Genomic DNA, 13,110 nt, shown 5'->3' with positions numbered 1-13,110 from the left:
TAACCTTTGTAGAAGCTAAAATGTATTTCAACTATTGACTTTTGTGATGGTAACTTGGACCAAATTTGTTTAGAGTTAGCATATCCTTTTTAATTTGTTTTTTTGGAGTTAATATCTTTTAATTTGTTGGTTAATCAAAAAATTCTTCAATGATGATGATAAACATTACAACCAACTTTAAACATTAATTACAAAATCACGAAAAAAAAATGGTCTTTATGAAAATTATTTTTAAACGTAAAAACACTAAATTTATGCAATTGGATTGTCAATCATTGTATAGCGTGTTGACATGTGCGAGAGAAAGAAGCCGTAGGGTTGGGCTCTTAACTCACGGTCGATTAACCAATTTAGGTTGGCTCACTGGCATTGCCCAAAACTCATTGTTTTTATTTTACCATTTTTTACGACAAAGACATTGGCTTGGGGTCCAACAAGTTGCTCATTGACTTTTTCTTATTTTTCCTTGGAGTCTGGCTTTTGATTTGTTGACTTTGTGTAATTCAAGTCTGATTGTCCCCCTTTTGAGGCTCGATGACGCTACTTTTGTTAGAGACCATTTATTAAAGATACAACATTGAATTAAGAATTTCATACGCTAATAAGTGTATTTAGTTGAGTTATTCAACTCATATATGTAGAGCGTCTCATAGAGATGCCGTCTCACGAAAGACCTTAGATTGAAATTAAAGACACCCAACATGTGAATCAATAAGGGTGATCAAACTTAATAATGAAATGAAACAAACCACACTTTCAACTTCCAAGGAACACTACACAACTACACAACCAATAAAAAACAAGGTATGTCTTCTCAAATTTTCAAATCTTTGCCCTCAATAATGTTATTTGGGAATTTATTTCCCATCCTATGTTGATGTAAAATTTATTTTTCATGGTACCGTACACGTAGAATGGTACATAATTTTTTATTTATTTTTTTAATAGAACCGCTATCTTAAATGACGGTTTTGCATTATTTTTATTTAGCGATTTTACTCAAACTATAATTTTAAAAAAGTAAAATAAAATGGTAAACAGCCATCTCATATGGCGGTTTTAATTATTTTAAATTTTTTAACGGAAAAAAAATCTAGACTCCTTATGAATGTGAGGTAATGGGTCAAATTGCAACTCTGATTTATTTAAATACGAAAGGCATAAGTACCTTATTAGGAGTTTGGAGCGCAGGTGGTTAGAGTGCTCATGGACTTGTGAGTGCAGAACGCAGGTTTGAGACTTGTTGAGAGCTCTTTGTTTAAAATTTGAGTTTTTTTAATTTTTAGCAATTTACTATCAAATCGCTATCTCAGATGGCGGTATACTTCTTCATACAAACCGTCATCTGAGCTGGCGGCTTTCTGTTGAAAAAAATAAAAAAATATTTATCCAATATGGACGGTATTAATGGAAATATAAATTCATGTTACATAAAATAAAAATTATTTTGTAATAAAATAATATTGTGGGAGTACACTTCAAATTCTCATTGACACGCATACCCAATTTAAATTTCTTCATAAGGTTTAAATAAAAGGCACCCTAAAACAATGCTAAGTATCTCAATTGGGGGACCACATCCTCTGCGCTGCGTAGGAATCGGGTTGAGAATGCCCATCACCAGATTATCTTCAAAAGCCATCATCACCAATACTAAGCAAAACCCTTCTCAATCTTTAAAAGCAATCCCACATCAAAATCAAGGTTTGTCTTTTGATTTCAAAACCCAGTAAGTAAAAAGATTAAAACTTTATGATCTTCTCTTTGAATTTGTGAATTTTATGGTTTCTGACTTGTGTACAGGCTCTGAACTCAAACCAGTTGTTTCTGCTTCGGAAATTGATGTTTTTGTTAGAAAAAAGAGGATTAAAAGAGAACAGAAAACAGAAAGTAGTCATGTTGATGAAGTGAGTGTTAATGCCCTTTTGAAGTATTTGTTTTTTTGTTATTTTTCTCTGATGACTAAAACTAAGTCTTTCTCTGTGTTTGCTACTAAGGGGTTTGTGCACAAACTAAAAAAAAGGGAGAATGTGGGTTAAGAGCTGAGCAAATATTTTAGAAACCCTATTTACTTTTGCGATAGTCTTTTAAAATTGGGCCCTTAAAACATTACTCCATATTACTTCAAATATAAAAAAAATTTACAAACAAATTACTTAAAAAAGTGTTGCTCAGAATTGGGCTCAATAATACCATTTAATATTTGAGGCCCTTATTTCTGGAGCACTAGGCAGTCGGCTACCTGGATGTACCGCCTACCCGGATGCCCTAAGAACCGGCACTAAGTGGGTATTAGGCTTTAGAGGGGAATTGTAGGCGGTTCATGTGTAGGAGGAATATAGCAAATTAGGTGAGACAGACTACAATAATATATGTAGCAAAATCAGGGGGACAGATTAAGTATAAGTGGGTACTTTTCAAAGAATGTTAGAGTACATTTACTTAGGAAGGTAGGATAGTGGGTGATATTTGAGCTTGCTTTTACCCTTAAACTCTTTTTTGGTATTAGAGGTTGCATTAACTAGTGTTTTTTCAAAGATTGATTTGATGGTAGACTTGTTATGTTCTTCTTGATATAGTATGCATTTAGGATCTCAATGTGGTTAAATTAACAATATTGTGGAGCAATATGGGTAGATTTTGAGTAATTTTATGGTAGATTGGTTGTTGGGATTTTCTTAGCTATATATTAGACTAAGCATTACTTCATCAATCATGAATAACTAATTGGTGATGAACTGAAACCTTATGGGCTTATGTGTGATCATTTGGGTTGAACACTGATAAGTTAACATACAACTGAAACTCCTCAACATGATGTATCACCATGAATTTGATTGCAAATTTGTAACTCTTTATGCCTCTGGATTGTCAATATGCTGTTCAAATGGAAGCCACATTATTGGGTTGTCGAGTACAATCTTTATCATCATATGTTGTTTGATACCTATTAATCGTGCATCCGGTGAAATAACAAATTACACGAACTAGAGTGGGTAAGTATAGTAGCCTCGTAGACTTGACCTGTTTCTCAAATAAGCCAGAAGTAGTGTTCGTTATTATTGAATCATTCAGTGTAAAATTATTGAATAATTTAGTACAAGGACACCAATTTAGTTTCCGAATAGATTTACCAGTCAATCAAATTTTCTTGTGATGGACGTCAATTTGTTAGCCACTAGGTTCCCGAGACATTCATTTTCAAAAACTATAATTGAATAGTTTGCGTTCCTCGGATTTTAACCTTTTGTCAATACAAAATGTGCACATGCTGCAAAGTCAATTGTGCGCATATTTCACATCCTTGCATAAGAGAGATTTTCAACCCTAATTTACTCATCTTGGTGTAGGTTACCGGTTTACCTGATATTGAAGATTTCACCTTTAAAAAAAGCAATATGCTAGTATCTAGGAGAGGTAAGTATGTTGCTATGTACATGAACTGTTCGTTGCTTGAGCTCCACACCTTCACTTCATTTTACTGTCATGATCAGTAAAACATAAGTCGCTAGTTTGTTCGCCTATTGAATTCGCAATTTGCTCTAAATGGCTCAAAAATAGCCTAAAACCGACGTTAATTCGCTTTTTATGATTCGCAATTTGCAAGGCGACTAGCGAATCATGTGACACTGGTCATGATTTATACGTAACTGAATCTGTCTGAATTTCTATTGCTTTCAGAGAAGTCGGAATGCGTTTCTCCAGCTCAACCAACAGAAGTCGGTGTTGCTTCTACCGTGAAGTGTGGTAAATGTGCCATCATCAGTATTGAGTGATTATTGCTGTGATGATCTGTATTGGAGATGCTGAAATTATTTAGTTATTTTTTACAATTGTGCTGAATAGCTTAGTAATGTACTAGAATCAAAAGATGTAACTTCACAATGAAAACGGATAGAAAACTGCAACCTGCGGATGAACTTATTCTTGGCTGTTTAGTCAATTTAGTCCATATTCAACATGAAAAATAACTTTGGGAACATCTGCTTCAGGTAATGCTCCAGAAAACTGGGTGAAGGTTCTTGAAGGGATCCGTAGCATGAGATCTTCTGAAGATGCACCAGTAGACTCTGTTGGTTGTGAGAAGGCTGGAAGTTCTCTTCCTCCAAAGGTTTGATGCATTCTACTGGATGCTGTATTGGACGTTTTTTTTTATAATAGATTTCAGCTGTTATTTCCCGCGTTTAACTATTTTGATGATCAAAACATGAGTGGGGGCTATTGTCTATACTCGATGAGCCGAAGATAAATTATTCTTTGGTTTCAGATTAAAATGAGCTATAGTTAATCCATGTCTTGGTGAGAGCCACTTAATTACATTGGCATTTTAGTCCCTTTTAGTCCGTCCCACTTATTTTGCATCATTTCTATTTTTGGACAGTGGCCCACCACTTTCGTTTAATCTCATCCATATATTTTAACTCTCTTTTAATTTCATTCACACAATTCATTCGCTCTCTTCATTTATTACCAATATCCACTTTTTTCTTAAAAATCTCCTCATTTCACTTTGATGCAAATCTATCCAGACAGAGGAGTATCATAAGACAGTTGAAAGCACTAATAGAAATACATTTCTATCCAGACTAGCGCATTAAATGCAGGGCGAAGGAAATCATGACAATCATAGTGAGATGGAGGGAGTAATCGAGGAAAAATTAAAGAAAGCAAAATGTTGTGAGTTATCAACTTAATACTAATGAGCTTCATCAGACTGATAGTTGCCTTTTCTTCCAGGAAAGAAGATTTGCGGTACTTGCTTCTACGCTGCTTTCAAGCCAAACCAAGGATCATGTTACTCATGGCAAGTTCTCGTTCCTATTTAATTCTCAAACTTATAGCTAATAAACCTATTTTTTACATGTATCTATTAGATTTTGAGGTCAATAGTTACCAAGTAGCTTCTTAAATGTTTATGCTATACCTACTTTACCTTAACGCGTTCTACCCTAAAGACTGAAGCGTATTGTCATTGTAGGCGCAATTCAACGTCTCTTGCAAAATGGACTTCTTGATCCCTATGCCATTGAGAAAGCTAATGAGGAAACCATCAAGAACTTGATCTACCCGGTATGTTCAGTCCCAACTGATGAAATAAGATAGAAATTATTGTTTTGTTGTTGTTGATCAGTGTTACATGATTCGTTGGCTAATTCGCTTTTCAATTTCGCAATTCGCCCAAAATGACCAAAAACCTGCCTAAAATTGGCAATAATTTGTCTTTTCCGATTCGCGATTCGCGAGGAAATAACAAATCATGTGACACAACTGCTAATTGTGCATTATGGTTGGTCTGTACTATGCAGTCTTTGGCTTGATAAATCCGAGATTTATTTAAGGAATATTGATTCCTTTCACCACCTTATGATCAATTCTATCATTGTTACACGCACAATATCTCTCGTAACTCAACTTAACTGTAGGTAGGCTTCTACACCAGAAAAGCCAATCACTTGAAAAAAGTAGCAAATATCTGTATTGCCAAGTATAATGGAGATATTCCGAACTCACTAGCCGATTTACTTGCACTCCCTGGAGTAGGTCCGAAAATCGCTCATCTGGTAAGTCTTTAAATCACTTAGCCTGAAAGTTGCTTTAGTTGCTAATCCATATCATAATGTAGGTTCTACACATTGCTTGGAATGATGTTCAAGGAATATGCGTTGACACTCATGTCCATCGTATCTGCAACAGGCTAGGATGGGTGACACGAGCTGGCTCTACTCAAGTAAACTCTCGCCGATAATGTAGCACTGTCCCACCCCCCAATCTGGTTTTAGATTGATTGGATACCATATTTCATAATCGACCGCTTTCCTCTAGTCCTCCTTGTGAAGGGAGTACGGGTCTGGATTGTCCGTCACGTTTCCTCACCCAGACCCTGCTCTCGAGCGGGGTATTGGGTATGATGATGATGGTGATGATGGTTACCATATTTCATGTAGCCTTAGATTAGGCTTAAATATATGAAAAAATTGAATTCGGAAAGAAAATGATGCTGTGTTGGTAGTGAGATGTTTATGCTATAGTCCTGGATGATATCTCGACTATGACTTTTGAAAGTGTGATTATGCTTGAAGCTTTATATCGTTGCTCACTCTTACCGTATATTTTTCTCCCCATAATTACACTTTTCTTTCTGTTTATACTTGTATGTAAATAATACTTTCTGACTTTTCTGCCTATTTTTAGAAAACTAAAACACCGGAGGAAACTAGAGAGGCACTGCAGAAATGGCTTCCCAAGGAAAATTGGGCTCCCATAAATCCACTTTTGGTATGCTCCTATTCTCTTGTCTTTTCTTGTCTTAAAGCTTATGTAAACGATAGTTGCATGACCAGTGTAACATAATTTGCCAGTTAATTCACCTTTTGAATTCGCTATTTGCTCAAAATGACCTTAAAATAGGTCAAAACCGACCATAATCATATGACATCGAAAACTAATGATATATAAGTGATACATGACACATTCTTGAAGATATCCTGTGAAAGATTTTCTAATACTGCATATTTCATGTCTCCTTTTGGTAAAGGCAAATTATTGTCTTAAAATTATGCTCTTCATCTTACTTGATAATTGATATCATGTTTGGAGTTGAAAATCTAATTCATGTATGGTAAATTTAGGCATATATTCATTGAGATTCCGTAATCTCATACTCCCTTGTAGAGATATTCGTTCTGGTCATCGGGTCGGTTTAAAATCGGGTCTTGTGTCTACATTGATTTTTACCTAATTGTAATTTAATTTTTAAGTCGGGTTAAATCGGGTTTGATTATAAGGTCGGGTCAATATCAGATCATCGAGTGTGTTTTGAACACCTCTACTCCCTCGGTAACTCTAAGATTGCTACTTTACGCATATCAACGCGAGGGTTTTTGTGATCAAATGTAGTCATCTCAATGGGATAACACTAAGCTAATGTACATTTTGTATTCCACCATGCTTGTGATTTAGCTATATTTTCAAGCTAACAGAATGGTTGTTAAACAGGTCGGGTTTGGGCAGACCATATGCACACCATTGAGACCGCATTGTAGTATTTGTGCGATTAATAAGCTCTGTCCGTCTGCGTTTAAAGAGGCTCCAAGCCCATCTTCCAAACCAAAGAAACCAGCAAGTGATTAGTTAGCAGCAGAACTTTTGTGAACTTCAATAAATGTTATGTAAATTTTGCTACCGAAGTGCTAAGCTTGTGTTTTTGATGTGGGATTAGTGAAGGCATTGTGTATTTCGCAATTTGCTATACATCATATTGATTGATATCAATTTATGTAAATGGCTTAATCATTTGATTACCCGAAGTATTTGATATCAATGTCCATTCTCAACTGTGTCTAAGAATTACAGATCTTTGATTTTGAATTATCACGGCTGATATTAAAATGACTTATTAAAATTATGTCTATTTTTCATTTGTAAAGTTTTACTGTTTTTCTTCTATTTATTTTGCACCTAATTTTTGTTTTTTGTTGTTTCACCCTACTTAATACTTACTTAGCACCCTTTTCTCTTTTGATGATCTATAAATTTATTCACTCATTTAGATTCATTTTGATGCTTAGATTTTTAATATATAATTTTTACAAAATATATATTGAAGATAAAATATATTTATGTCGGATCACGTTATATTCATCTTGATGCAAAAAAAATTTTTAATATATAAATTTTTCAATTTTTTATAATGCGTACCGAGAAATATCAATTTACTTTGAAATGCGTATAAAAAGTAAAGTGGATAAACAAAAAGGAACAAAATGAGTATAACTTTTAATGAGAAGGTCTTTCGATCTAATGTAGTTTTCATCTATAGAATTGGATCTAACATAATTTGTTTGTTGTAAATATGAGTTTGATATCGTCTTTGACACTGCAAAAATCTTCATCAGTAAACCAACTTTATAACCCAAAATTTATTTTTTGACCCCGATATACCAACTACAAATTAATACTTATACATCTTTATGCAAATCAAATGGGATCAAAAAAATGGATGAATTGCACCAAGGCTCAATTAGAAACAACAGTTTTGTTATCGCTATCAAAAGTAAAATTGCCAACTTTTGACCTCCAATTCCCGCCCTAGTGAAGATCACTTGACGGCATACCCTCATTGGAGTATCGGTATGTTGTATTAGTCGTCCGACATATCTACAGTTCTTGATCAATTGAATTATGAATACAGTACTGTGAATCTTTTCTTTAGTGACATAAAAATGGCTCAAGCACACATCAATTCAATCAATCCACAAACTAAGGCGAAAGGAGGGAAACGGTGCATTCTTTATGATGTAAGAGCAGGCAGCTGTTGCTTGCGCCAAGTCCAATAATTCGCTCTCAGGGGATCCATGCCTTCCAAAACCGAGCATATGGTTTCTCCTAAGCCGGAACTACTTGGTCCTGCATCAGAACTCTGTAGAGCTTTAACTGCTTCGTGGAGCTCGGGGCTTGGTTGGAGACCATGGCCGATGAGGTCTAAAAGACTGCTCAAGGCAAATATACATCTACTTTTGCTGATCAAGACTTTCAGACATACAGAAGAGACTCGAGGATCATTAACCCATATGTTTAGGTCATTTTTGTACAAGCCACGAAGGTAGCGCCATGGACTTTCATTCTCGGGATGGCTTAAAATGGCTTCAATAGTGTAGTCCACTTCAGAGTCTCTCATAGCCTCTATGCCTCCCAATAAAGGAGATCTTGTGACAACAAAATGCCTCTGCATCGCAAATGTAGAAAAATGGTGATTGGTAAATAAAGGAGAAATTCGAGATCAAAGCATAAGAGTGCACAAGATATGGACTGGATAAAACCAAAATATGAAAGATAGTCGTTTTAGACATCGTGCCTCACAATAGATATTTTACTCATATATAAGAACATTTTGTGAAAGATTCAAAGTAAAAAGACTCTGTCGGTCTGTCCTAACCAACTTCAAGAACACTCTGTCCTCTTGACATTTTCACTGCTTCTGTATTTGATAATCCTCTTAATAGGATAGCTAGTCTTTAGATACTTGAAAAATGTTGACTAAAAGTCAAAAGTTCAGTAAAATGGGTGCGCGCTGGCATCTGATTTCCTATTTTAGATGCCATATTATGCATGTTAAAAACAAATGCAAATCCTAAAACAAATTCTCGATACCAGATCCGGTAAATTGCAAAGATTACAGAGGTATACTCACTCATCCTAGCTAACTGGGTACATGCCTCAACGTAAAACAGTAAGTTCTTACTGTGATTCAATTTCAAAGACTCTGCTGACCGCGACCAAAAAATTCTCCCAGATTTGAAAGAATTCGTTTTCTGCCTAGAAAGGGCACAAGAGGTTGGCTTGCCCGAATGCAAAACAAGTTTTTGGACTTTGGATGAGGTATTAGCCAACGAAAACATAAATTTTTTTCTCTTTTTTTTGAGATCGTTATATCTCTTTTTTGAAGGGCATCCAAGAGAAGTTATATTATGGTCATTGAAGTCAAGATATTGAAGGTTTTCATTATGATCGTTCTACGGGAAATTACAATACCACATAAGAGAGTAAACACCCGCATATCATAACTCAACCAAAATGCCGTTGCAATCAAAAGAATAACACATGTGGAGAATGCAGTTAATGCTAGCATTGAGGAGAGATGTTGCAATTCAACATTAAAGAAGAAAAAACGGAAAACTTGAAGCCCCCATGAAGCATCAATATGATCGTTTACAAATAGGATAAGTAAGACTTTGTGATGTAATAAGAGTTGAATTTATTCAACGAAGTCTAATGCTAAGCATCCTAGGAAAGTTGTGAATTTCAATCCTTTTTGGACGGTTTTTATGATAGTATTAGTAGATTCGTTTACAAGGTTTTACATAAGAGTTGTGTGTTTTGACTCTTAGGGCAATCAGTTTAATTATATAGTAAGTCAAAGTATGTAAGTAATCATTGTATGGATGATAGACGGTCAAGATACTTAAAAGTTTGCAAAATTACTTTTGGACGTGTACCTCAAGTTACTTCGGGATTTAGATTAACTTTTAATTAGGAAGTTGACTAGTGAAACTTATGGGTAACATAAAGTTAGGAGTTAAGTTAAAGTTGAAGAGTCAAAGAAGAGACTAGAGAGTGGACGTGTAGGCTTTGTTTGTAGTCCATCTCCTTGTATATATAGGGCATGTGAGCTCATTTAAAGAGCATGTTGAGTTGAATAAAAACCTCTTAGTGAAATTTCGAGCAAACTTAGTATAGCTCAAACCTTTTCTTGAGAAGTTTTTTGTGATGCTTGAGAATTAATTTAAGACTTTTGAGTGTCTCCCAATAAAGAATGCTAAAACACTTTTAAATTGATTTAACAGCAATTAAAAATTGACCATTAGCAAGGCAGCGATATATATATATATATATATATATATATATATATATATATATATATATATATATATATTTTAGATACTTATTTAAGCTAGTTGCCAACCTGATTCCAAGCAGAGTTGTTGAAGATGTCCTCCTTAAGGAGCAAATCACAGTACTCAAGTTCATCTTCCCAACCACCTAATGTTTGAAGGACCCACTGCATAAGAACTAAATTAATAAAGGTGCTTATACATATAAGAACATCAAAGAATGAAATGACACGAACTAGTAATACCCGAAAAATAAGTGAAGCCTAAGCTCACCTGTCTATGGGACCAGGCATGGTAATTTTTTGCATCAAGAGAAAGTATTTTCTTTGTAAATTCAAGTTCTTTAATAGTAGCCTCCGCTCCAAGTTTCTCTGCAAGCCACCGCCTATGATGCCTACAAGAAATCTAAAATAAGATGAAACAGCCCACATAAAGTATAGAGGATAAATTCAGAAACAGAACTGCGTTAATTTATAGAGCTATTGTCCATGTTCCTAACTAGGCATAATTCAGAACAAGGAACCTATAATTGCATGCAAAATGTCACCCCATGCACAGAAAAGTTTTGAAAAATGATCTCATATCTGATTAGTAACTTATTTTACTCAAACTCTGAGTTAGGACTTAGAGTTGGGTGTTAGTTTTGGCCACACTATAGTACGGAGAAAAATGTGTTTGGGTAACCTGACATGTGGGGTGACCGGTGAGTGAAGACTGAAGTGTACACTAACATTGTTAGTGCGTCTTCAGTAACTTCTCAAAACATCAAGAGCCAAAGAAAACCAGAAGTATCGAAATTTTACTAGTAAGGTCAATAACAAAAGTGATAGTAAGTAGTAAGCTAAGCACCGTCACTTCAAAATACTTACGAAATATGTGATACTATTCGACACTTATACACTCACCAAATCTGGTAATTTTTTGAATTCTTCTTGGCAACATTGTCAACATAATCCAATTCCTTGTACAAATCAGCATTAAGTGATTCAAGAACAAGGCGCCTGAAATGCCAAACCTGAAAGGAAGAAGAAATGTATCACTTTAGCAGTTCTAATGTGGTTAAATTAAACACAAAGACTAAAATGAAAACATTGCAATGGTCAAAAAAGTCTCAAAAATGTATCAAAAAAGAACTGAAAGTGTGCAATCATCAGCTAACAATAGACTGAAAAAATGCCACAAAGTTGATGCCTTGTACCAGGTAGTCTAAACATGTTTAAGCTGCAATCTGCATTCTTGTTATAAGGAAGGTTGGGTTAATAATTGATATCGATCCCCAAAGAAATCGCATGACACATGAATAGTAACCACTAAAACCAAAGAGCCAACATGTTTTAGAATATTCACTATATATGTGTGTCTTTTTTTTTCAATATTTGTCAACAACTATGATTATTCCCAAACTAGTTACTCCTTTTATTTCACTACACTTTCCATTTTGAATTGTCACTTGATTTTGCTATATTTCTATATTTGGATATGGTCTCACATTATCTCTCTAAATCTCATATAGATGCTCGTTCTCTCCCATCATTCTATCAATATATTTCTTCAATCCACCTACTTTTTTTGTCTTATTTTCCAACTATAAACTAATAAAGCAAATTGTTTTGTTGTAGAAAAATCAAATTGATAGAGAAAGTATTACTTAACTATGAATTGAAGGATGAAAATATTTGTTCAATGTTCATAAATGCCATTCAAAAACCATTAACATTCCGTTTCGTTATTAGTATTAAAAAGTGGGAAGATTTAAGAAAATTTAACGAAATTTAGCTAAAAAAATTACTAAACTCTAATATAATTTTTCATTCTCATCCATTACCCCATAAAGGAGGTTTAAGTTGTTAAAGCAAACACATGTTTGAGGATTACCATGTAAATAACATAACACAACACAATACGCAAAAATTAACACTAAAACTCATTCTCACTACAGTTCTTTAATATCAATAACCAAACGAGTAATTGGTAAATGAATACTTAATTGATTTTAGCATCTCAAAGTACATGTATCTTGTCAGGGAAATGCGAATCAATAACTCATATCATGTTATTAACCCAACCTTCCTCCATTAACACAAAGAAAACCACCAAACACCAAACACACAAAAAATAGTCAACCCATTGGAAGATTACCACTGACAGATGCAAGCATATTAACCATCATTTCAATTAAAAGCAAAAAACAGAATTAAACTCAACCCATATGAAATTATGAATAAAATACATCAATCAAAAACAAAAAACCAATTATCCAAAACCCATTATAATATTAAAAAGAGGGGCTGATTTACAGTATAATTGCCGGCATTTAAGCATATAGCTTCAGAAGTAAGTTGAAGGGATCGAGAAGAACGTTCATCCGAGATATAAACAGCCCGAAAGTAATCCATTGTTTCTCTGAACTCTTCAGTGTATGAGATGGGAACCACCGGGCTCGGCCCATCATTTTGGGGCAATGGTTTTACATCAGACCATTCGGGTCTTTGTGACAATGGAATCCACTCTTCTTCGTCGGAATTCATGATTAATTGAGATTTGAGTTGGTGATTGAAGAAACTGAGGGTTTGTTCCTTCCCTTTGGGTTGTTTAAGCGATCGAGTTCCACTTTAGTTTGAAGGGGAAAGTATACAGGCAATTTTAAAAAATTCTAAAAGTAGGTAAACATGACAAACTTCGACTTGCAAGAGGTTTAAAATAGGTCTGACGATTTAAT

General features: G+C 34.6%; 2 protein-coding genes across 2 annotated transcripts; one reads left to right on the top strand and one right to left on the bottom strand.

The window, feature by feature from the left end:
* The first annotated feature begins 1,500 nt into the window (after positions 1 to 1,500).
* LOC130825608 (endonuclease III homolog 1, chloroplastic) lies at positions 1,501 to 7,405 on the top strand. Its single transcript, XM_057690922.1, has 11 exons — positions 1,501 to 1,704; positions 1,804 to 1,907; positions 3,351 to 3,417; positions 3,682 to 3,747; positions 3,993 to 4,111; positions 4,738 to 4,804; positions 4,979 to 5,070; positions 5,424 to 5,561; positions 5,624 to 5,728; positions 6,193 to 6,276; positions 6,997 to 7,405. The coding sequence occupies exons 1-11, from the start codon at positions 1,551 to 1,553 to the stop codon at positions 7,129 to 7,131; spliced, it is 1,131 nt and encodes a 376-aa protein (XP_057546905.1). The 5' UTR covers positions 1,501 to 1,550; the 3' UTR covers positions 7,132 to 7,405.
* A 591-nt stretch (positions 7,406 to 7,996) lies between these two features.
* LOC130825609 (protein farnesyltransferase/geranylgeranyltransferase type-1 subunit alpha) lies at positions 7,997 to 13,037 on the bottom strand. Its single transcript, XM_057690923.1, has 5 exons — positions 12,689 to 13,037; positions 11,297 to 11,406; positions 10,665 to 10,785; positions 10,463 to 10,558; positions 7,997 to 8,725 (listed from the first exon to the last, which is right to left on the bottom strand). The coding sequence occupies exons 1-5, from the start codon at positions 12,917 to 12,919 to the stop codon at positions 8,291 to 8,293; spliced, it is 993 nt and encodes a 330-aa protein (XP_057546906.1). The 5' UTR covers positions 12,920 to 13,037; the 3' UTR covers positions 7,997 to 8,290.
* Between the last annotated feature and the right edge of the window lie 73 nt (positions 13,038 to 13,110).

This window comes from Amaranthus tricolor, chromosome 10, assembly GCF_026212465.1.
Source record: "Amaranthus tricolor cultivar Red isolate AtriRed21 chromosome 10, ASM2621246v1, whole genome shotgun sequence".
Taxonomy (NCBI): Eukaryota; Viridiplantae; Streptophyta; class Magnoliopsida; order Caryophyllales; family Amaranthaceae; genus Amaranthus; species Amaranthus tricolor.
This window is presented reverse-complemented; position numbering and strand designations above follow the sequence as displayed.

Coding starts and splice junctions, on each gene's coding strand:
- LOC130825608 (XM_057690922.1), top strand. CDS start 1,551: ATGCTAAGTATCTCAATTGGGGGACCACATCCTCTGCGCTGCGTAGGA. Junction 5,562..5,623: donor GTCCGAAAATCGCTCATCTG/GTAAGTCTTTAA, acceptor ATCATAATGTAG/GTTCTACACATTGCTTGGAA. Junction 5,729..6,192: donor CACGAGCTGGCTCTACTCAA/GTAAACTCTCGC, acceptor GCCTATTTTTAG/AAAACTAAAACACCGGAGGA.
- LOC130825609 (XM_057690923.1), bottom strand. CDS start 12,919: ATGAATTCCGACGAAGAAGAGTGGATTCCATTGTCACAAAGACCCGAA. Junction 11,407..12,688: donor TAAATGCCGGCAATTATACT/GTAAATCAGCCC, acceptor TCTTCCTTTCAG/GTTTGGCATTTCAGGCGCCT. Junction 10,559..10,664: donor ATGCCTGGTCCCATAGACAG/GTGAGCTTAGGC, acceptor GTTCTTATGCAG/TGGGTCCTTCAAACATTAGG.